The following is a 23500-nucleotide window of genomic DNA, read 5'->3' on the forward strand; positions in this document are numbered from 1 at the left end:
GATTTGTCTAAACATCCTCATCTCTTCTTTAAAATGTGGATGTTACCTTAAAAGGAAATTATGAATATTGAATGAGATATTCTGTGGAGAAAGCACAGACAAGTAGAGTAGGTAGGCTCAGTAAACATTGGGACTATTAATGTGGTTAGTATTTTCTCAAGTCTTGTATCATTTTCTAGCTACTCTTCACCTCTGAAAAATGTCCTACCCTTTAATAAATTAACTGTCCTTTTGCCTTTTATGGCTGCCCCTTCTTCAGTGAACCTTGCTATTGATATTTTAAAAACTTTAAAAAAAATCTTTGTATGTTGAGTCAAGCTCTAGAAAATCAGGCTCATAACGATTCTAAAGGAACAAACTGATCTTGCCACCATTTTGGACATGGATGTCCCAAATTATCCATCCTACAACAAATAATACACAAATCATTTGCCAAATAAAGAAGACAGAAAGGCCTTGTCCTTCCTCATCAAGAGACTATCAGTGATGTGGGGAGCTCACACAGAATGTCCAAGCCCTGGGAGGGCTGAAATGTTCTAGGCTTCAAAAGGAAGTGGTCGCTCTTGGGCACCCAGTGACCTTTAGGCGGGATCCCCCTGCAGTGGAACAACAGGCACAGGGCTCTAAGCAGAGGGCTAACAACTGTCATCATGTAGCTCACTTTGTGACAAAATAGGAATTTAAAGTTTGCAGAACAATGAGCTTGTCAGATACAATGAACTGTTAGCATGTTGTTCTGAAAGATCTGGGGAACTGGCCAGGCCATCTCCCTAATACTAGTAGTAGTATATGTTTATTTGTATTTGTCTAGGCTATTGTAGGTCAGATTCTATAGCAAACAGAGAACCACACTTTAATTCTCTATTAGCAAATAGAGTAGATGTATCATCACCATGTGTTATTAGGAAAGCTCTCCAATGCCATCAGTCAAAGTACAGCAAATGAAATGAAAGACATTCATGAGCAAAGTTGAAGCGCTAGAAAGATAAAAAGAAGCTTAAGAGCCTTAAAGTGGTGTTAATTGAAAATGTTTATTTCGTAGGAGACAAGTTGTATTATGATGATTTCTTTTATCCTTCAGCTTCTTTAACTACATGCTGGGCAATATTATATTCCCCTTATGTTTCAAAATAACAATAATATGCCTGTGGACTGAAATAAAATCATTTAGACTATTGTTTCAGTGTCCAAACAGATTATTTGTAGAAAAAAAAATTCTCCTTCCCAGCTTCTCATCATTTTGTTAATCACCATGTTTAACTGTTTTGTTTTGGTTTTTGTTTTTGAGACAGAGTCTCATTCTGTCGCCCAGGCTGGAGTGCAATGGCATGATCTTGGCTCACTGCAAGCTCCGCAGTGGCATGATCTCAGCTCACTGCAAGCTCCGCCTCCCGGCTCACGCCATTCTCCTGCCTCAGCCTCCTGAGTAGCTGGGACTACAGGCACCCACCACCATGCCTGGCTAATTTTTTCTATTTTTAGTAGAGACAGGGTTTCATGATGTTAGCCAGGATGGTCTTGATCTCCTGACCTCATGATCTGCCCACCTCGGCCTTCCAAAGTGATGAGATTACGGGTGTGAGCCACCACACCCAGCCACCATGTTTAACTTTTAATAAAATATGCACACATCAACAAGTGCTGTTTGTGGCTGCCTTGCCAGCTACATTTTATTCTCAGACTCAGGCTTACCTTGCACAAAAATAAATTCCTTTTCATATATTGCACCTTTGTAGGAATAAATGGATGGGCAGCTACTTGCTGGATTATTTTGTCTACTATTTATTATAATTGATGGAGACATCATTTAATGTGAGATAATACAGGATGCTGGAACCTACAAAATATCAAGAAAAATGTTAGAAAAACAACCACGCAGCCAGGACACATAGTGAGACTCTGTCTGTACACACACACACACACACACACACACACACACACACACACATACACACATGCTGAATGTGGTGGTGCACACCTGTAGTCCCAGGAAGATCAGTTGAGCCTGGGAAGTTGAGGCTACAGTGAGCCATAATTGTATCACTAGACAATCCATCCTGGGCAACCGAGTGAGAAGAAAGAGAAAGAGAGAAAGAGGGAAACAGAGAAAGGAAGAAAGAAAGAAAGAGAGAGAGAAAGAAAGAAAGAAAGGAAGGAAGGAAGGAAGGAAGGAAAGGAAGGAAAGAAAGAGAGAAGGAGAAAGAAAAGAAAGGAAAGAAAGAAGAAAGAGAGTAAAAAAGAAAGAGGAGGGAGGGAAGGAAGGAGGGGGAGGGGGAGGGGGGACAGAGGGAGGGAAGGGAGGAAGGAAGGAAGGGAAAGAAAGGACGGAAGGAGGGAGGGAGGGAAGGAGGGAAGTCAGGCAGGCAGACAGGAAGGAAAGAAGGAAAGAAGGAAGGAAGCAAAACCATGGAGCCAATAAAGCAAGTTGATTATTTTGATAGGGTTGTGATTGTTAAAGGAATTCTCTTTGATCTATTAAAGTTGTATTTGTTTCTGTCTTTTATATGTGCTATACCTGACTGACCATGTTTAACACTGAAGTTAAAAATCACAATGATAAGAAAGCTTGAATGTTGAATGCTGAATGTTACAGTTGCCCTTTGGAATAATGACCCTGTCTTTAATTTTTGGCTACTTATGCAGATTGTGTTGCTTATTGTGCTCCATACTTCTGAAAGGGCAACTGCTATGGGGTTTCCTAGTTTTAGAAGGTAATACTTTACTTTAGTGTGGAAGGAGCTGGAGAAGTAGACTCATGGAGATATTACAACATAATCTCATTTCCTAATTTATAAACATCTTGTTTCCCAGAGGATCATCTGGGGTCCTCATTTTTTGTGAGGTTTTTGTTTGTTTGTTTGTTTGTTTGTTTGTTTGTTTTTCAAGACGGAGTCTCGCTCTGTCGCCAGGCTGGAGTGCAGTGGTGCAATCTCAGCTCACTGCAACCTCTGCTTCCTGGGTTCAAGTGACTCTCCTGCCTTAGCCTCCTGAGTAGCTGGGACTACAGGCGCGTGCCACCATACCCAGCTAATTTTTGTATTTTTAGTAGAGACAAGGTTTCACCATGTTGGTCAGGATGGTCTCGATCTCTTGACCTTGTGATCTGCCCGACTCAGCCTCTCAAAGTGCTGGGATTACAAGTGTGAGCTACCGCGTCCAGCCCGAGGTCCTCATTTTTTAGGCAGTTATAGTATTGATAGTATGATTAATAAGCTTTTTGCTAAATACTGAAGAATGCTTTCTCGCTATAAATCACCATCAATGTGGAGCTCAAAGTTGTTTCCCAAGTGCTAGAAGAATTCGTGCTAGTAATTAGTAATGACCCAGCCTGGAGATCATCTCAAACCACTTGGCAAGTCTCATCTTAAGGAGATTACTTAAAGCAGGAGTTTCTCAAACTTTAAAAACTATGGGTCATTTATATGAAGAATAAGTTTTAGAAATTATTATAAAGATGTAAGGTTTCAAATGGCAACTAGTAAGGAAATAAGTTTCACAGTTTGTGGAAATTCTCCTTAAGGGAAGGGCAGTAGAATAATAAGAACCTTTTGACTGTGAGGGTCAAAAGGTTAGGAATTTGGGGAATTTTTAGGGAATACAATAACATTTATTTATCTTTATTGTTGCTCTTTTTTAAGGTTAGAGAGAACAAATTAGAATATTTTCCACCTATTATATGACAACATTTTATCACTACAGACTGGCTAAGACAATGAAATTCTGGGCCAGATAAAGAAATAAGAAATTATGTATCCTCATACAAACTTAAAACATTAAAAATTCAGATAATTGATGGCTCATGCTGGTAATCCTAACTACTTGAGAGGCTGAGGCAAAAGGATTGCTTAAGCCCAGGAGTTGAGGCTACAGGGAGCCAGGATCGTACCACTGCACTCCAGCCTGGGTGACAGAGTGAGACCTTGTCTCTAAAAAAAAAGAAAAAAACCAACAATCAGAGATAATTCCATAAGGCTGTATAAACCCTTTCAACTCCACCTTTCGAGGACCGACTGAATTCAAACTGTTTTCTGTGGAACACAGTTTTTAAAACCCTGCTTTACATGATTGATCCAGGCTGAACCTATGAAGACACCTTGGCCAGTGTCACCGGTGTTCCCCTAGCAGTTGTGTCCCTCTGCTCTAGGGTACCAGTGGCCTCACTAGTGCCATTACCATTCTGAAACTCACGTGTAACTGGCCAGGGTACAAAACTCTAATAGGAGAGTGAAACCACAAAATGCTGAAGCTTTGAAAATCTTGAGCCATCTTGTCCTGATTTTGAAGGACACATTGCTTATCACCCAAATGAAGATTAGATTAGCAGTGCTGCTGGCCCAATCCTGTGAGCTGTGTAGTGTGTAAATACTCCTTTCATTAGCTGGCCTATTAGAAAGCGTAACCCCCGAGCCAGGACTTATTTTGCCCCACCTTCTAGAAAACACCGTGACTTCATGTTGAAGGTGCCAAGAACAACTTCAGCTCTCCAGTCTCTGAGGAAATGTTTGTTTTTGTACTTGTGAGTTATGCATTTTATGGGGCAGACTGTCCTTGCTGAATTTCTTTCTGCTTTTTATTCCATCTGTTCCTCAACTCTTACAAAAGCTAGCCATACCATCTCTCTCTCTAGCTTCTGAAGTGGTAAGCTAATTGCATTTTTAGGATGACGTGTAGTTGTCATCCATCTAAATGGTAAATAGGAAATGTAGGTAATACTCTAGAACTCTGATCCTTCTGTTGTCAGTTATACCGTGTGTTGGTTGCTTTTGAATGTCCTGGACATTGTTCCTAGGACCTGCTTGCCGTGAGTTTGTTGGTGAAAGGAGATGTATTGGGGTGATGATTCATTGCTATATTTTAGAATTATTTTTGTAATACTGTGAATTACATTTGGTGGTTGTTTTAATATTCTATGTTTGGTTTCTTTGCAATTTTTAAAATCTCTCTTATGAAATAGAACTTTTTAATGCTGCCGCCATGCTGACGATTTTCTAGGGTTGCAGCTGAGATATACTGCACGGCCCTGCTTTGAATATGCTCCCTCCATCTTCAGTCATCAGAATTTGATTTGGCAAGCTATCCCAGATAACCTGTGTAATGTTCGATAGTTTAATAATAATAATAAAAGAAATGAGTTTCTCTTTGGCCAACAGCTTCTTCTTGCTCTCACCTAAAACATTTCACAGCCTTGAGATGCAGCTCAGAATTGTTCCACTGTCAGCAGGGAGGGAGGAGTGTGATGTCATGTTATTAGTAATGTACACAGCTGCTGCTTCCAAGCTGTGGGAGAGTATATTGCTGTCTTCAGAGATATTTTCTCCTGTACTGAAGGCAATTATCATCATCACCAGTTACTTTGGGCTGCTAGCATGTTATCTCAATTAACTGTGAGAATAAAATAGATAGTATCCCTTATGTTTGATGTGTTTGAATTTTTATTGTTTTGAGAAACTGAGAACAAATTATTTGCAAAATATGTCTTATGGTTAGCAGAAAAAATTATAGTATTCTCAGATTGGATAAATTAATCTAGTGTTGACATGTCATTTAGGGTTTAGATTCTCTTCTACCAAGAATTCTGTGTCAGGTAGGTTCCCTAAGTCCACAGATATTAAATATTCCGTAGTCACCCTCTTTACCTTTAGATGACATTACATTGAAGACAGATGACAGATAAATGCACATATATATACATATACACATAATATATATAGACACATACATATGTATTTGTACATGTATAAATATGTATATAGCAATTTCAATTCTTTAAAATTTTCAGAAAAGAAAATGGTCAAATCACCTTTACTAATATGGTCCAGAATTGTTCAGAATTCCTATTGCCAGTTTTTATAAATGTCTAAATCCTTTTTAGTTTAATTTAGTTTTCTTTTCTATTTCCCTTCAGCCAAAGAATGACTCAGAAACACCCCTGGAATATACCACTGCTTGCTTGAAAATCTTCAATTTAATGAACATTTATTGATCAATCTCAGGCCGTCATATAGGACTATGAAAATATGGCACTGCAGCCTAGACAGAAGCACACGTGAACAAATAAGAACAGTGAAGTATTGTGGGTGCTCATGTCATCAGGGTAGTGTGGCCTCAGGACAGGGATTTAGGAGCTCTTAGGGTTTCAGTTAAACTCCCAGCTCTGCCAATTTCTAACATGGGAACATGAACAAGTTACTTAACTGCCTTACTCATTTGTTTCCTCATCTACAGAAGGAGAATAATAGTAGCATCTTGCCCAGGGAGGTGTTCAAGAGTATTAATGAGATAATGTATGCCAAGGACTTAGCCAGTGCTGGCCTCTAGTATCTGCTTTGTGGAGACACATAGCGGGACTGTGAAGTTCTTGTTAAGAAGAAGGGAAAGGGTTCAAAGTAGCCCCACAGAGGAGGCAATGTCTGGGTGGGTGCTACCCAGGGGGAAGGAAAACAATATGCCAGGCTGATAGCATTGCATGAACACAGGAAAAGAGTACCCGAATTTTCTCTTCTGAATTATTTTGGGCACTCTTCTTTCTAAGGATCCCTTTCAAAGTTATAAAAACCTGGCTTCCAAGCCATAGGCATTCTAGTGTCCCAACAAGACACCTTCCTCACCCCTCCTCAAAGAGCTTGATCTATTTTGAGTCTGGAGGGGGAATTAGCTTGAGTTTCCCCCTATTTTACTTCTCAAAATCATGCCTTCTTTTTTAAAATACAGAACTAGCTTGAGTTTGGAGGCTATTGTTCACTCTGACCTCCAGCTCCTTTTCCGTTATAATTACCCAATCAATACTCCCTCATTTCTGTTGTTCTCTTTGTTTGCCCCCCTCTTTTGAATGAATTACTTTGCAAAGCTTTCTATTGAATTTTGCCCTCTTTTTCCTTTTCTGTTTGTCAAGGTCATTTTAAATTTCAAACTAGCTCTCCTAACTGCCAGCCACCCCCACTCAATTGGGTATCATTGTTAAATTTGATAAGAATGTTTTTGATTTGATTCCATATTCAAGGCATTAATAAGCATGTTAAATTTAGCAGCATTCAGCCCAGTACCTAAGCCTGTGGAATTCAATTTGTTTGTGCTAATTTATTTGCATACATGATTTATGATCACCCCATCCAGACATAAAAGAAACTTGGGAAAACATACCATGAAAATTCTGGGTAAAACAAGGGCTAAGTCATTGAATTCACTTCTGTCATGCTTTTCACTCAATTGTAGTTTGAGGGAAAAGGAAGACAATAATTTTCTTTCTGTCTCCAAAGACATTAGTATGACGGGGTTCAATACTCATTCATTGTTACAATCCATGTCCCTAGAAGCGCATGTTTGCCAGTTCCCATCCCTGACACTTAATAGCCAGTGACACTGAACAAGTCACTCATTTCCAGGAGCTTCAGTTTCCTCACTGGTATAATGGTGATCTGACTTACCACAATAAAAGGATTAGTAAGATCAAGCCAGGCCGGGGGCGGGGGGGGGGGGGGTGGCGCTGGGGGGCGGGGGGACTGGACAGGTGGGAGGGGATTCCAAAACTCGACACTGATCTCAAATAGAAAACATTCTATTCAGTTTACATGGAGCGTAATTCTAGATAAGATCACATCCTGTTTCTATAGCCTCAGTCCCAGGATATTTTTCTAGCTTGCGGGGAGCTCTCTGAGGCAGGCCTGTGGGTTCTGGTGTAAGTGGAGATTGGGCCTGGAAAGCCTTAGAGAGGTGCTCTTGCTTCCTGTTAGCACTTGGTTCAATTCTCAGTTCTGGGAAGACTTCAGGACAACAAATGGAAAGTCATTCATCTTACCGTCCTTATAAACTTGGCTCAGACAGGAGAATCAGAAATTCCCAAGTCACACCAAGTGCTCCTCTGGTGCTGTAATTTGATAGCCCAATCCCAAACAAAGTGAGGAAGCCACACCCAAACCTTCCTCCAAAGTTAACCACAAAGATGAACCGGAATAGAGAGTGAGAGCAGGAACACAAAGATAAGCTGGAGAAGGCAGCTGGCTTGTTTGGGGCACAGGGGAGAGTCATGGATGTTATCACAGCAGCCCACCCAGGACCTGCTAGTTTTAGGTTATGTGAGATTTTTTAAATCTTACGTTTAACCAATTCTCCTTTTATAAGTGTCAAAGCATTGCAGTGTACAGCTGCCTAGTAAAAGGATTTGTAACATAGATGCGTAAATGGTTCTGTCATTCAATAATATAGTCTCTTAAATAACTGAAACAGGTAATGCTTCCCTTTCCCCTTCCCGCCACTCCTCGCACCCCCCGACTCCCATGCGCCCCCCACCCCCACCCCCATGCGCCCACCCCCAGCTTTATATTTTGTGTGTGTTTTCTTCCTTTTTCTCAATTTGGTGTTTCGCATATTCAGAAAAACACGTGGGCTCCCTCTGGTGGTCATTCCAGTGTTCATGCATGTGTAACCTTCAAGTTTTAGTTACATGGCACAAGATATTTGGATGAAAAGTGGAAATATTAGTAGTAAATGTTATTTTCGTTTGTAAGATTCCTAGTACTTGGAAACCACCAAAATAACCAGCTCATTCGCTCATTCATCCATTCATATGTGCACATATATAGTCTTCCATTCTCACATATTGTTGATATTTGACTTTGCTAAATGCAGCATGGTCTGGTCTGCAAGTCCATACAGAATAATTGAGTTCCAGTCCTGTAAGTTAAACAAATTTTCTCAAGGAATGGCTTTATTAATCAGCAAGTTTTTATGGAATGCATACAGTATATTAGACCAGGCATTGTGAAAAATAATTTGTTGCTCACCACTTAAAAAAATATGTGAACAAGCTTTTTAATAGTTACAATGTTATATTATTTCCTTTTGTTGTTTAAGTCATATTCCCATTTTATTTCCTCTGTAGAATTTTATTCTACTGTAACATATTGTTTTCCAGGCCAGACGACTTTGTCATCCAGATTCAGCTATAATAACAAAGACTCAAACACAACAGCATCTTAAATAGATTTTTTTTTACTCATGTTAACTGTCCAAATATGAGCTGCCCAGGGTCAGTATGGCAGCTTCACGTTGTAATGTATGTTTGTGATTGAAAGTCTCTTATGGATCACCCTCATACTGAACATGTATCAAAAATATGTACTTACATTTAAATATTCGTGTTTTAAAATCTCTTGTGACCATGGGTCTTTGTTATAATTTTTCTTCTAGATTGAGTTATGACAATAAGTAGATATATATGATCATCAAAACAAAATAAGTATTTTATAAATTTCTGTACAAAAATATTAAACATTAAAGTAAATTACTATTAGAAATGCATCACTGGGTGACTTTGGCAAGTGTTTTAAAAAATGAATTATTCTAAAAAGTCAATTCATGCACCTTTAGGAAATAGCAGTTTCATTCTTCTTCTTGGTTTTTATGTATGCAAGCACTGGGAAAACTCATTCACAAAAACAGGAAGCTGGGGATGGAAGTAGTTTTAAGTAACAGTGTTACTAAATTCTTTGAATCCCAGGAAACTCATGTGTACTTCATGGAAAGCTAGAGATGATGGTGGAGTTGCAGTGGAGGGGTGGAAAGTGTTGCATTCTAGATGGATTTTGGAAATAGAGTCCATAGGATTTTCTGATGGATTAAATACGAGGTAAGAGAGAAGGTACTCAAGGGTGACTTCAAGGGTTTTGGCTTGAACACGTGGAAGGATGCAACTGCCATCAACTGAGGGAGGGAAGGATGAGAGTAGAGTGAGTTTGGAGACCTGGTTTGAAGGTCACTGTACTGGGCAGTATCCAAGAATGAAGTGTAATTAGATTTTGCACTGTACCTGGGTGCAGTCAATAGCTAATAATGATAAACATTAGACTAGAGAGTGATAATGAGATAGATGATAGGGATTTGCACTGAGTAGGACATGCCCGGGGCATGAATGAAATTAAAATGTGTCTGAAAGAAATGAAATAGTGAGACATAAATCAGCAAGAATTTTATCAGGTTTGTTTTGGCCCTCTATTATATGTTATAGATTTAAGATCATTTACATTTATAAGTTAACTCTGTATATGCTTTCAGGTTTCACCTTTTAAATTAATAAAAGGTTGATTTATGTAATATTTCAAGTAAAAACAGCTAAGTGAACCAGGCTAACAAAGCATTATTTAATAGACATTCTCAGGGACCTAATTTAATGAATAGGTAGAGGGATGTTATTTGTAACTTAGTTCACAAATTATTTCTATATCAATAGGTGACTTTAAATGGCTATGGCCTGCTTGAAACAATTTATTCTCTTAATTAGTTTAATCATTCTTTTTACAGTTTCTTACACTACTAAATGGGTTAATAATCCCCTTTTTCCTTGAGTAAATTAATTTTTCTAGCCTAGTCACAAATTTCTAATTAATAAAGTTTGAAGGAGTGAGGTAATTTTGTAATAGTAGAAAAAATAACTATATTTTATTTAATCCTTTTTTTTTTTTTTTTTTTTTTTTTTTTTTTTGCGACAGTGTCTTGCTCTGTCACCCAGGCTGGAGTGCAATGGCGCAATCTCGGCTCACTGCAACCTCCACCTCCCAGGTTCAAGCAATTCACCTGCCTCAGCCTCCCAAGTAGCTGGGATTACAGGCACCTACCACCATGCCCAGCTAATTTTTGTATTTTTTAGTAGAGACTGGGTTTCACCATGTTGGTCAGGCTGGTCTCGAACTCCTGACCTCAGGCGATCCACCTGCCTCAGCCTCCCAAAGTGCTGGGATTACAGGTGTGAGCCACCGCGCCCAGCCCTATTTAATCCTTTTTATATTAACTAACATTTATTAAGTTCCTACTGTGTGCCATGTAGGCTCTGGAGATACAAAGTCCAAAAAGTCCAATGCAATGAATTATTGATTTCAAAGAGCAAACCACCTAATGGGGGAGAGAGTTAGGTAAACAGATAATTATTTCAGAATGTGGTACTGAGAGAGATTGGAGTTAAGTACCAAAATACCAAAATACACACTCTAAGAGCCTTGTCACCTGAACCGGAAGGATTTCTGAGACAACAGTGTTTCATTTCATCTGTTATGGTTGCAGTAAAAAAAAAAAGTTTCATTATTCACCCCCTACCCCAACATTCTCCCTCTTCACAAGGCTACAGAATTATTAGGTTACTATATAACTCCAGACTTCTAAGTTACAGGTGGCAGAAACCTGGATCAAGCCACCTCGAAAGCAAACAAGAGGCCGGGGGTGGTAGCTCTCACCTGCAATCCCAGCACTTTGGGAGGCCAAGGTGGGAGGATCACTTGAGCCTAGGAGTTCAAGACCATCCTGGGCAACGTGGTGAGGCCCTGTCACTACAAAAAATACAAAAATTAACCAGGTATGGTGGCACGCACCTGTAGTCCCAGCTACTTAGGGGACTGTGGTGGTAGGATGGCTTGAGCCTGAAGGGCAGAGGCTGCAGTGAGCCAAGATGGTACCATAACACTCCAGCCTGGGTGACAGAGCCAGACCCTGTCTCAAAAAAACCAAACAAGAGAGGAAATTGGGGGCTCACAGTGGAGCCGGCCTTGGGCTGATGGGAGCCGAGGGTTCTACCTCTTATTGCTTCTTCCCCAGCCTAGAAACATGGCAACCAACAGCTCCTGGTTCCTCCCCAGCAGCCACAATGAGGGAGCATAGGGGAAGGACTCTGGCTGGCCTATGGTGGGTCACATGGCTCCCCTATCCCCACTCTGAGCCAGTGTAGGTGGGATACACAGCTCTGTTGATGGGGAGGTCTGTGCCCAGAAGGAGGAGGAATGATGGGAAGTGAGAGCTGTTCATTGCTTCTCGCCAGTGATGTGCATTCCGCTGACTGCCAAAAAAACCCTGCCCCCTTTGATTGATGTACTCAAATAACATCATAATACAATCAATATCTCATTTCGGGCTAGTCTTCATGCCTTGTTTATGAAGAAGTTGGACAGATGCACTTATGAAAATAATGTTGACATCACATTTTGCAGTAGCTGTGATTGCAGTGAGCATTGTGCTTTAGAAAGTCCATGCATTCCATTCAATCAGAATCAAATTTTCTTTTGCACCGTCTTCTTAACATATATGATGTGGAGATTAACAAGGTTTGATCTTAAGTCTTTTGAGCTACTTAGATGTGGATGCTCCAACAGTACATGACATAAGCAATCTCATTTTTCCTAGAATATTACAGGAATTCTTCCTTTTTAATCTACATTTTCAAGTCTTTAAAGTCTGTGAGCCAAATTTACATTCAGATAAGTCACTGATATTTATACTTTGTGCCTAAAAGGAGGTGTTTCTGCCAAGAGTCTAAAATGAAGTCTGGCAAGATGGTGGATTTTAAAAAATAATGGTTATCTCTTTCTGATCATAAATATAATACTTATGTTGAATATTTGGAAAAATAAGTGTTTTTAAAAATCTTCCTCATGCCTGTAATCCTAGCACTTTGGGAGGCCGAGGTGGGTGGGTTGCCTGAGCTCAGGAGTTCAAGACCAGCCTGGGCAACACAGTGAAATCTGTCTCTACTAAAGTACAAAAAACTAGCCGGGCATGGCGTGTGTGCCTGTAGTCCCAGCTACTCTGAAGGCTGAGGCAGAAGAATCACTTGAACCCGGGAGGCAGAGGTTGTAGCGAGCTGAGATTGAACCACTGTACTCCAGCCTGGACAATAAGTGAGACTCCATCCCCCGCCCAAAAAAACTTCTGTAAATGCTACCTCCCAGAGCTCTGTGTGTTTATATAGTTAACATATAGGAAAATGTATACAAATAGAAACAAAATTTAGTTTACACTGTATATATAGTTTCATATTCTTCCTTTTTCAATTAAATTTTTTAAAGGATTTTTAAAATTAGTTAATATTGTCTCAACCGTAATGTAGAATGAATTTCCTCTGCAATACATTTTTATTGGGTTTTTTTTTGCAATAATATTTTTTAAATAGCTATTTGTACCTTGTCAAAGTTACTTTTCATACCATCCCTGTCCCATTACTGGAATTATTTTTGTTATATTGCTGTTGCTCTTCCTTCATTCCTGATGTTCCTAGTTTTCCTCTGGTATCATTTCTCTTCTGCCTGAAGAACTTTCTAAAGCAATTCTTTTAAAGCAGTTGTGATGGCTACAAATTCTAAATTTTTTCTCATCTGAGAGAATCTTTAATTTGTCTTTATTTATAAGAGTATTTTCTTAATGAACAAATATTGATTCATTATCACCAACTAAAGTCCATAGTTTAAGGCTGGATGTGGTAGCTCACACTTGTAATCCCAGCACTTTGGGAGGCCAAAGTAGGAGGATCACTTGAGACCAAGAGTTCAAGACCAGACTGGGCAACACAGTGAGACTCCTCTCTCTGCAAAAAAAAAAAAAAAGTCTTTTTTAATTAGTCAGGCATGGTGGTACCTGCTTGCAGTCCTACCTTCTTGGGAGACTAAGGTAGGAGGATCGCTCGAGCCCAGGAATTTGAGGCTGCTGTGAGTTATGATTATGCCACTGTACTCCAGCCTGGGCAGCAGAGCAAGACCCTGTCTCTTAAAGAAAAAAAAAAGTCCGTAGTTTATTTAGATTTCCCTCATTTTTACCTAACATCATTTTTCTATTCGAAAATTCTATCCAGGACACCACCTCACATTCAGTCGCCATGTCTCCTTAGGCTCCTTTTGGCTATCCGTTTCTCAGACTTTCCTTGTTTTGGATGACTGACAGTTTTAAGGGATATAGGTCGGGTATTTGGTAGGATGTCCCTCTATTGGGATTTGTCTAATGTTTTTCTCAATATTAGACTGGGGCTAGGGGTTTGGGGAAGACCGTATTTTCATCACATCATATCAAGAATATATACTATTAGTATGACTTATCACTGTTGATGTTGACCTTGATCATCTGGCTGAGGTAGTGTCTGCAAGTTTCTCCACTGTAAAGTCACTCTCCCACAACTCCTGCCCCGCTTTCCATACTGAACTCTTTGGAAGGAAGTCATCGTGCACACAGCCCACACTTAAGGAGCAAGGAGCTAGGCTCCAGCTTCTTGATAGCAGAATAGCTACATTGTTTGGAATTCCTCTGTGAGGGGGATTTGTCTCCTTTCCCATGTTGATTGGTTTATTCTGTCATTTTTTTTATATCACTATGCACTCATGGATATTTATTTTATACTTTGGGTTATAATCCAATACTACCATATTAATTTTATTGCTCAAATTGTTCCAGCTTTGGCCACTGGGAGCTCTTTCCCTTGGCTCCTGTATTCCTTTGACACACTCCCATCACTATGCTTTGTTTTATTTTGTTTTATGGAGCACTGCCTTACCTGTGGCACAACTAGTTGCATATATATTCTCGGCTCTAGTCCCAGAGTCAGCCATTTTGCCAAGGATTCTTGGTTCCTTTGATGAAAGAATGGTGTTAGCAAGATCTTGGTGCTAGGTGTGCTGTTGCTACTAGGATATCTTAAGCCCTGTCATCTGAGATAGCAAGGAAATACATGTGTGCATCCTAACCTGTGCATGTACACATATCTGTAAGTACATACACACACACACACACACACACACACACACACAGAGAGAGACAACCATCTGTATCTATGTTTGGCTAAGCATGACTTCATACTGATTCCTCCAACTCTAATCCATTACCACATGGATCATTCTAGTCCTTTCTCCTTGCCTCTTTGTAACCTCCCACTCCCAACAGTGAGAAATTTGGCTTGTACCATCTGCCACCTATTTATTTAACTGTCTAATTCACATATACATTTACAGTGGTTTAAACTGTTTGCCTGGGCCCCCATGGGAAACAAATGTTTTCAAGTAGAATAGAGCACTGTGTGCAGTGTCCTTGCCTTCAGTATCTCACGCTCCACTCATTTCTTAAGTCAGCACCTTCCTCACCTGCCTCTGCTCTGCCACTCCCTTCATTGAAGTTATTTCATACATTTATTATACAGTCAAATTATTTTGTCACAGTATGCATTCCATCGTGGGATACCCTAACCTTCTAAATGATTTTTAGAATTTGCGTATATTAAGTTTTACTCCTTGTGCTGTAAAGTTATATGAGTTTTGACGATGTATAGTGCCATGTATGCACCATTACAGTATCATACAGAATAGTTTTACTGCCCTAAACAATTCCTTGTGCTTTACCTATTTAATCTTCTTCCATGTCTGAAGCCATAGAAACCACAATTTGTTTACTCTCGATAAAGTTTTGCCTTTTCCAACCTGTCATATAAATGACATCATGCGGCATGTAGCCTTTCACTTAGCAATATGCACTTAAGATTCAATGTCCTTGCATTGCTTGATAGTTTATTTCCTTTATCACTGAATAGTGTTCCATTATATAAATGTACTACGGTTTATTTATTTATTCTTCTCTTGAAGGACATCTTGGCTGCTTTCATTTTTTGGCAATTATGAGTAAAACTGTTATGAATATTTGTGGGCAGATTTTGTGTGGACATAAGTTTTCGAATCAGTTGGGTAATTCTTAGGAGCACAATTGCTAGATTGTGTGGTAACACTATATTTAGCTTTGTAAGAAACTGCCAAACTGTCTTCCAAAGTGGTTGTACCATTTTGTTTTCCCACTAGCAGTGAATGAGAGTTCCTTTGTTCTGCATCCTTGCCAGCTTGGTATTGTCAGTTTTTTAAAGCCATTCCAATAGATATGTAGTGGTATCTCATTCTTGTTTTTAATTTCCATTTCCCTAATGACAGATGATATTGAGTATCTTTTCATATGCTGTTTGCCATCTGTCTTCTTTGTTGAGGTGTCTTTTGCCCATTTTAAAAATTTGGTTCTTTTCTTATTGTTTGGAGAATTCTTTGCATATTTTAGATACAAGTCCTATATCAGATATGAGTTTTGCAGTCCAGTCTGTGGTTTTGCTTTTCATCTTAACAGTGTACTTAGTAGAGAAGAAGTTTTTAATTTCAGTCTAGTCCAACATTCATTTTTTTTCTTTCATGGATTATGCTTTTGTTGTTGTATCTAACTTATCATCAAACTAAATGTCATTTAGATTTTCCCCTGTATTTTCTTCTAGAAGTTTTATAGTTTTGTGTTTTACATTTAGGTTTATAATCATTTCTGAGGTACAGGTGTGTGTATAAGGCATAAGGTCTGTGTGTAGATTCATTTTTTTTAGCATATGGGCCATCCAGTTTTTCCAGCTCCATTTCTTGAAAAGACTGTCTTCTCTCCATTGAATTGTCTTTGTTCCTTTGTAAAAGATCAGTTGACTATGTTTATGTGGGTCTATTTTTGGACTTCATATTCTGTTCCATTCATCTACATGTCTGTTCATTCACCAATATTTCACTGTCTTAATTGCTAGCTTTATTATAATTCTCAGACTTTCCTAGTTTTTGGTAACTATGACAGTTTTAAGAGATACTGGTCAGGCATTTTGTAGAATGTCCCTCACTTAGAATTTGTCTAATGTTTTTCTCAAGATTAGACTAGGATTATGGGTTTTGGGGAGAAGACCACCGAGTTCTACTGTTTTCATCACATCATATCAAGAATTCCTACTATGAGAATATATATTATTATTGAAATTAGGTAGCATGAGTCCTCCACTTTTTTCTTCTGTGTTGTGTTGACTATTTGATATAGTTTGGATGTTTGTCCTTGCCCAAATCTCATGTTGAATTGTAATCCCAATGCTGGAGGTGAGGTCTGGTAGGAGGTGATTGGATCATGGGGGCAGATTCTTCATGGGTTGGTGCTGTCTTGGTGATAGTGAGTTCTCATGAGATCAGGTCATTTAAAAGTGTGGCACCTCCCCACAACTCTCTGTCCCTTGTTCCTGCTTTTTCCATGTGAAGTGCCTACTCCCACTTCACCTTCCACCATGAGTAAAAGCTCCCTGAGGCCTCCCCATAAGTAGATGCCGTTATGTTTCCTGTACAGCCTTCAGAACCATGAGCCAATTCAACCTCTTTTCTTGTAAATTACCCAGTATCAGGTATTTCTTTATAGCAATGCAAGAACAGCCTAATACACTATTCTGTCTAGGTCCTCTACCTTTCCAGTAATTGTAGAATCAGTTTGTCTATATATCTACAGAATAGATTCCTGGGATTTCGATTGGGATTCATTGGATCTATAGATCAAGCTGAGAAGAACTGACATCTTAACAGTATTGAGTCTGATAATTTATGAACATGGAATATGTCTCTATTTAGATGTTCACTGATTTTCTTCATCAGTATTTTGTAGTTGTCTCTATATATGCCCTGTACATGTTTTGTTAGATTAATACAAAGTACTTTATTTTGGAAGGATGATGTTCTAAGAGGTATTTTATTATTTCAAATTCCAGTTGTTCATTGCTGATATGTGGGAAAACAATTGGTATTTTGTACATGACCTTGTATCCTATGACCTTATACTTACATATTAGTTCCAGGAGTTCTTTGGAATTTTCTACGTAGACAATCATGTCATCTGCAAGTAAAGACAGATTGATTTCTTCCTCCCAATCTGTGTGCTTTTTCTTTATTTCTCTTGTCTCGTTGCACAAGGTAGGACTTCCGGTATGATAGTCAATAGGAATGGTGAGAAAGAATACCCTTGCTATTAGGTTTTTAATGTAATAATTTTTACCATATTTCTTAAGTCTTCCACGAAGCATTATTTGTAATGGTGGCAAAATAGTCCTTAATTCTGGTGCAGCGTCATTTATTTTAACCATTTGTATAATGTATATTTTGATTGTTTCTAATTTCACTATTCTTTAGTTTTATTATTTTCACGATAAAGATGAAAAATATTCACTTCACGAAGTTATTGTGAAAAATAAATAGCATAATCCATGGAAAGTTCTTATTGCCACATCTGACAAAAAGTAAGCACTTGATAAAATGCTTTTTTTCTTATCATTATTAAGGCTTTTGAAAAATCAGTGATTAGGGGAGTTAGGGTAGAACCTGTGTTTATGGGCAGAGATTTCTCTTTACACTTTCTGAGGAAACTGTATTACGGCAGTGCATCGTAGGAGTAAACCAGCAAGGAGACTGCAAGCTGACTGCTTGAGCTCAATGCTGGCCCTGCCACTTCTTAGCTATGTGGGCTTGAGCAAGTTACTTAAACTAAGACTCAGATTCATCATCCGAAAAATGGGTTGATAATAATAGAATCGACTTCCTCACTTTGTCCTGAGGATTAAATAAGAACACGCATATAAAGTTCACACAGCACAGTACCTGAAACATAGTATGCTCTCAACAAGTATTTTTTTGTTATAAACAAGATAAAATTGATTCCCCTCATTTACATCTCTGGTCATATATTCTTTTAATGGTGCTTTGCAGTTTTCAGAGAGTTTAACTGACAAATAATAATTACAGATATTTATGGAGTATGATGTGATATTTTGATATATGTATACAATGTGGAATGATTAAATCAAGCTAATTAACATATCCTTTTTTGATGAGACATTTGAAATTTACTCAGCAATCTTGAAATATACAATAGGTTGGTGCAAAAGTAATTGCGGTTTTTGCCTTTAAAAGTAATAACAAAAACTGCAATTACTTTTGCACCACAATTACCTAATATTAACAGGAGTCACCATGTTCTGCAATAGATCTCAAAAACTTCTGGTAATATATTTTTAAATTATCTTAGCTCAAATTCAGAACCACCATCTGCTTTCTTCCTCTCTAAGATTAAAGGGCCATGTTCATATTTTGCTAAGGGAGACAGCATTTTGCTGCTCCCCTTTTCCTAACGGATGTCCACCTTTAATGAGCCTTTATTGTTTCAACAACTCCATTTAGCCACGCTATATGCCAGGTGCCTCAACACTGGAGTACCAGGGGAATCAGACAAACATGGTCCTCCTGCTTAGATCTTAGAGTCTGGTAAAAAAAAAAAAAAAATTCAGTAACCAAGTAATTATAACTGTAATGTGTGTTACCAAAGGGAAGTGCAGAATGCTCTGTCACAGCATGGTCCAGCAAAAATAGGATGCAAGATACATGTGTAATTTAAAATTTTCTAGTTGCTACATTTTTAAAAAGTAAACAGGTGAAATTAATTTTAATAACGTATTTTTATTTAACCTAACACATCCAAAATGTTCTCATTTCAACATATAACCAATATATTAATAAAACATGTTACTGACATATTTTGCATGCTGCTTCTTGTTCTCCATCTTCATACTTGGGCATGTGTTTGCATGCTTACATCTCACTTCAGACTCACTGTGTTTCAAGGGCTCAGTGGTCACATCTGGCTGGCGGCCACTGCACTGGACATTGCAGCTTCAGAAGTGTGTATTAGAGGGCTTGGGAAGAACTGTCTGAGGAAGGTACATTTTGGTGTGGCTTGAAGGATGGGGAAGTCAGGAAAAGGGAGGGGAACACACGTTTTAGGCAGAGGGAACAGATTGGGCAAAACCTCCAAAACAAAAGCGTTTGGCATATTTGAGAAGCTAAAAAGGAAGAAGGGAGCCACTGAGGCTGGAGAGGCAGGCAGAGGTGATGTTCTGAAGAGACCTTGAAGCAGTGGTAAGGAGTTTGGATTTGTTCCTAGAAGAATGGGGAGGCACTGTGTCTAACTAGAAAAATGACATGATCAGAATGGCTCTTTTTAGAGAATTGCCTTTACTTTAAGGGGAAGGTAAGCAAGGACTCTTTCCTCAGAGGGCAGCAGACAGTAGTGCAAGTGGTTAACCAGAGAGTTCCTATCCCAGAGCTGCCAGTTTCCTCATCTGTGAAATGGGAGTAATGGGAGCTCATCAAAGGGTTGTTGTTAGTATTCAATAAGATAACTGACGTGACTCACTTGGCACACAGCATTTGATAAATGTTTGTTCTTACCCTTGCCTGAGCCTGGAATAGTCTCTTATAGGAGAAATCCACAAACCTTCCTTTGTCTTCAGAACATACTTCAAATCTTGGGCATCCCTGCCTCTGGATTCCTGTGCTGAAGCACCCTAAACAAATGAGATAAGAATGGAATGGCTTTACTCCTACCCCACAACCCAAAATCAGACAAGAAAACCCTTTCACTGTCTTGCCTTTCACCCGCTGTTTTTGCTTGCATATGCGTTTGCTTTCATAACCTGAGAACAGTTGTTGCATGAACCACATCCTCTCAGAGTTTTCTCTGTTCTATATCTTCATAAAGGTTCCCACATGCTTCTTCTTTAAAAATATGGTAAGATCACTGAGGTTAACCTCCTAATGATAATTAGGGAGAAATAGTTCTCCAAATGGCTACTTGAGTAAGAAAAAGCAATGATATTACCAGATAATAATAGATCAATTATTTATGGTATTTGCAAACAGTCAATCACCTAAGGCATTTTACTTATGAAATTTTAAAATAAAAACACTTAATACATAGATATTAAATCACATGGAACAGGTTTTCCTCACTTCTAGCCAAAAACACGGGAACATCTTAGGCTGCCCTCTGCTCCTTCCTTCCTTCTGTTCTTGGTAAATGCACCCTTGGTAAATGCAGGCTGCCAGTCTGCATCCTGGGAGGAGCCTCACTGTAGAAAAAAAGAAGGAAACTGACAGGTCTCAATAATCCTTTTAGGTTTATGCGATAAGACAGTCATGTATTGAAAGTTCTGTCTTTGTTTGGAAGAGATTTGCTTTAAAATGCAGCCCACCATTTTGAAAGTCCTAAGGGGCAGAAAGCAGAGATTTGTCGTGTTTCCATGTTAGGTAGAGATAGAGGCAAGAAAACAGGTAAGCAGTGGAGTCCTCTTATTATCTTGGGCAAGTGCCCAGGGTGAGCCTGTGTCCTAGCACAGCGAGTCATGACTGACTACCTTCCCACACTTCGGCTGTTTCTGTTTCATGGCTGCAAAACCCAACACTTCCAGAATCTGGAGCCTCACATAAGGGAAGCAGATGGGATTGAGATACTTGGAGATTTCTCTCAAAACAGGCTGATCTTAGAGTGATTAACCCCAGTCTGACTGAAAGCTTTAATCAAGAGGCTGTTGTAGCTGTGTCATCTTCAGCTGAACATTTCCCCTTTCTCGAAGAGATACTGTGAAAATCTGTCCTGAGGGTGAGCTGCAATCCTCATTGTACTTCCAAAAAAAATTATGTCCACAGTTTAAGTTCCTAGTCAATAAAAGAACACAATAATATTTGATTCCTTCTCATTGTACTTGCAGATGTTGCAAGTATGTCTAAACCTTTCAAGTTACTTTGAATAAAAAAACTGTGACCTCCAGGTAGAAATGCCAGGTTTCTAAAGTATGCGTGAGCCTCCATCAGCTCATTATTGTGGGTTTTTTTTTTTCTTCTTATACACATTCTTGGAAATTAGAAAAATACAGGAAGGGGAAGGGAGGAAAATATGAGTGAAATCAAATTTTAGAACTTAATATATCATGCTACTTATTTCTTTGGCCTTTTAGAATACTGTTGGCATATCTAATTGAAACCATCATCTGTACTAGGGCAACTTGATGATAAAAGAAAACAAAACTATGTTTAGGGAACCTGGTTTATGAACCTGATCTGAAATGAACTTGATATTTTATGTAGTATGCTACTTTTCTGATTTGCTTCCATATTTTATATGGTATGCTTTTAGGACTTTGATCATGTTGTTTTGATGAGCCTTGCAAAGGCTTAAAAGGTTTCTTGAAAACATCAATAGGTTTTTGCTATTCCAGGAATTTTGCCAAACCTAGATCAAATATACTACTGCCCTCAGGTTTCTGAGTCCTTAAAGGTTATCAGAATTATTTGTTTGTATATTCTTGTCCTGTATTTGTACTAAAATTATGTTTATTGTAGCTTTTGCCTACTAGATTGTTTGAGGTAGAAAAAAGTCTTTTACAATTTTCAATCAATACAGATAAATACGCTCACATGCAGAGGACTATACAAAAGTCAATCGAGTGCATTATTTTTAATTCAAAGTGTAGGACAAAGACCTTTTTTTCATGGTAATTATTTTACCTGTCCCAACTGGGAGTTTCTGTGCTATTAAAATAATGGCCTAAGGCAGTTTACATAGCATGCATTTAAATATTAAGAGAATCTATTTGTGTTTTTCTCTTGGACATTTTTGTCTTAATTGATCTATTTCTTCCACATTAATATGTATTAGTCTTAATAAAGACACTGGCTATGTTCAAGTGGCCAAAGATAGACCACTTTTCTAAGAGTTTATTCAGAAGAAATATCTCATCCAAAGTTACCTTCAATGCAAGCTTCACAATTTGACAATATGCATTTGGAACCATAATCCCTGGCCTGGGTTTTCTACTTCAGGGAATTGATTCTGAGAAGATAATTCCAAATATGAGTGGGTAAGGGGAACTTTTGGCCTAAGTTTATAGCATATTAATACTACTAGCAAATCATTAAAAACTTAAAGGCACATTGACCAAAAAAAAAAAATGTTAAATTATGCTGTATACATTTAAAGGAATTTTGATGGTTACAAAGAGTTTATAGCAACATGTAAAATTGCTTATGATTTAGCATTATGTAAAAAGGAAAGATACAAAATTTTATATAGAGTATGATTACACTTCAGTTAAAAATAAAACAAAACCCACACTTAGAAACAGGGGCTGAATATTAATATTCCAAAATATTAACACAATTATCTTTGACTGGTTCGTTTTGGAAGATTAAACTTTTTTATACTTTCCAATAAGCATGCATTATATGTAATGGAAAAATAGGAAAAGGTAGAAACCTATACCTGAGTATATGCCTTTACTACAATTGATAATCTGATTCTCTGTATCTATTCTTAACAATGGTGAATTTTTATCATCACATATACTGTCTTCCTACACTTTCTCTCACCTCCTCCCAACTCCAGCTGTAGGCTACAGCCAGACTAGGGGACTCACAATGCCTTAAACTCCCGTCTGTGTGACTTTGGCTCCAGCCTGCAATTCCATCTGCTCTCTCACTATCAAGCCCTGTTCATCCTAAAGACGCTGTTCAAATCCCACCTCCTCTGGGAAGATTCCTTGAACCACCCTGGACAACTGTTGCTCTTCCCTTCTTCCGCCAACACAAACCTTCTGACTCTATAAAATACTTGTGTATATGTAAAACGGTTCCACCGGCTGTGCCTTTCATCATTTTGGGCCAGCCAACAGAGGAGGCATGGGCATCCCTCTGACCTTGGGAAGCCCCACCTGCTGATTTATCAGTGCTGACACTGACAGGTGACAAGTGGGTAACGACTGCCTATAAAACTGTATGCATTTTTCTGACTGTTCATTACCTTAACTTAAAAAGTCAACTGTAGAGATTCTGCAACATGTATCATTAAATGTGCTTCACTTATTCTGAATTTAATACATTGCCTAAAAGTATTTGTGAAAATTTCTGAGACTTGACATTCAGCTTGTACCTCCAGAAGCCTCTGGTTGTCTATTGACAACTGTCTGTTGTTAAGACTCAAATCATTGGGCTTCCTAAGTGTTAAATCTAGGAAGAATGTGATCATGTTATATTTGCAATGAAATATGTGAATAAATAGGATACAT

The 23500-nt window shown here is 38.6% G+C and overlaps 1 protein-coding gene across 8 annotated transcripts in view; it reads left to right on the top strand.

Moving 5' to 3' along the window:
* RAPGEF4 (Rap guanine nucleotide exchange factor 4) overlaps positions 1–23500 on the top strand; it is a 320154-nt gene that overhangs the window by 191228 nt on the left and 105426 nt on the right. Inside the window, exon 1 of one of the 8 annotated variants that reach the window (XM_016950050.4) lies at positions 4446–4516. The exons of the other annotated variants lie outside the window; for them this stretch is intronic. Coding sequence (XP_016805539.2) covers positions 4499–4516 — 18 coding nt within the window. The 5' untranslated portion in view covers positions 4446–4498. Of the gene's footprint in view, positions 1–4445; positions 4517–23500 lie in introns of those variants that run through there. 8 annotated transcript variants of the gene reach the window in all.

This window comes from Pan troglodytes, chromosome 13, assembly GCF_028858775.2.
Source record: "Pan troglodytes isolate AG18354 chromosome 13, NHGRI_mPanTro3-v2.0_pri, whole genome shotgun sequence".
NCBI classification, from domain to species: Eukaryota; Metazoa; Chordata; class Mammalia; order Primates; family Hominidae; genus Pan; species Pan troglodytes.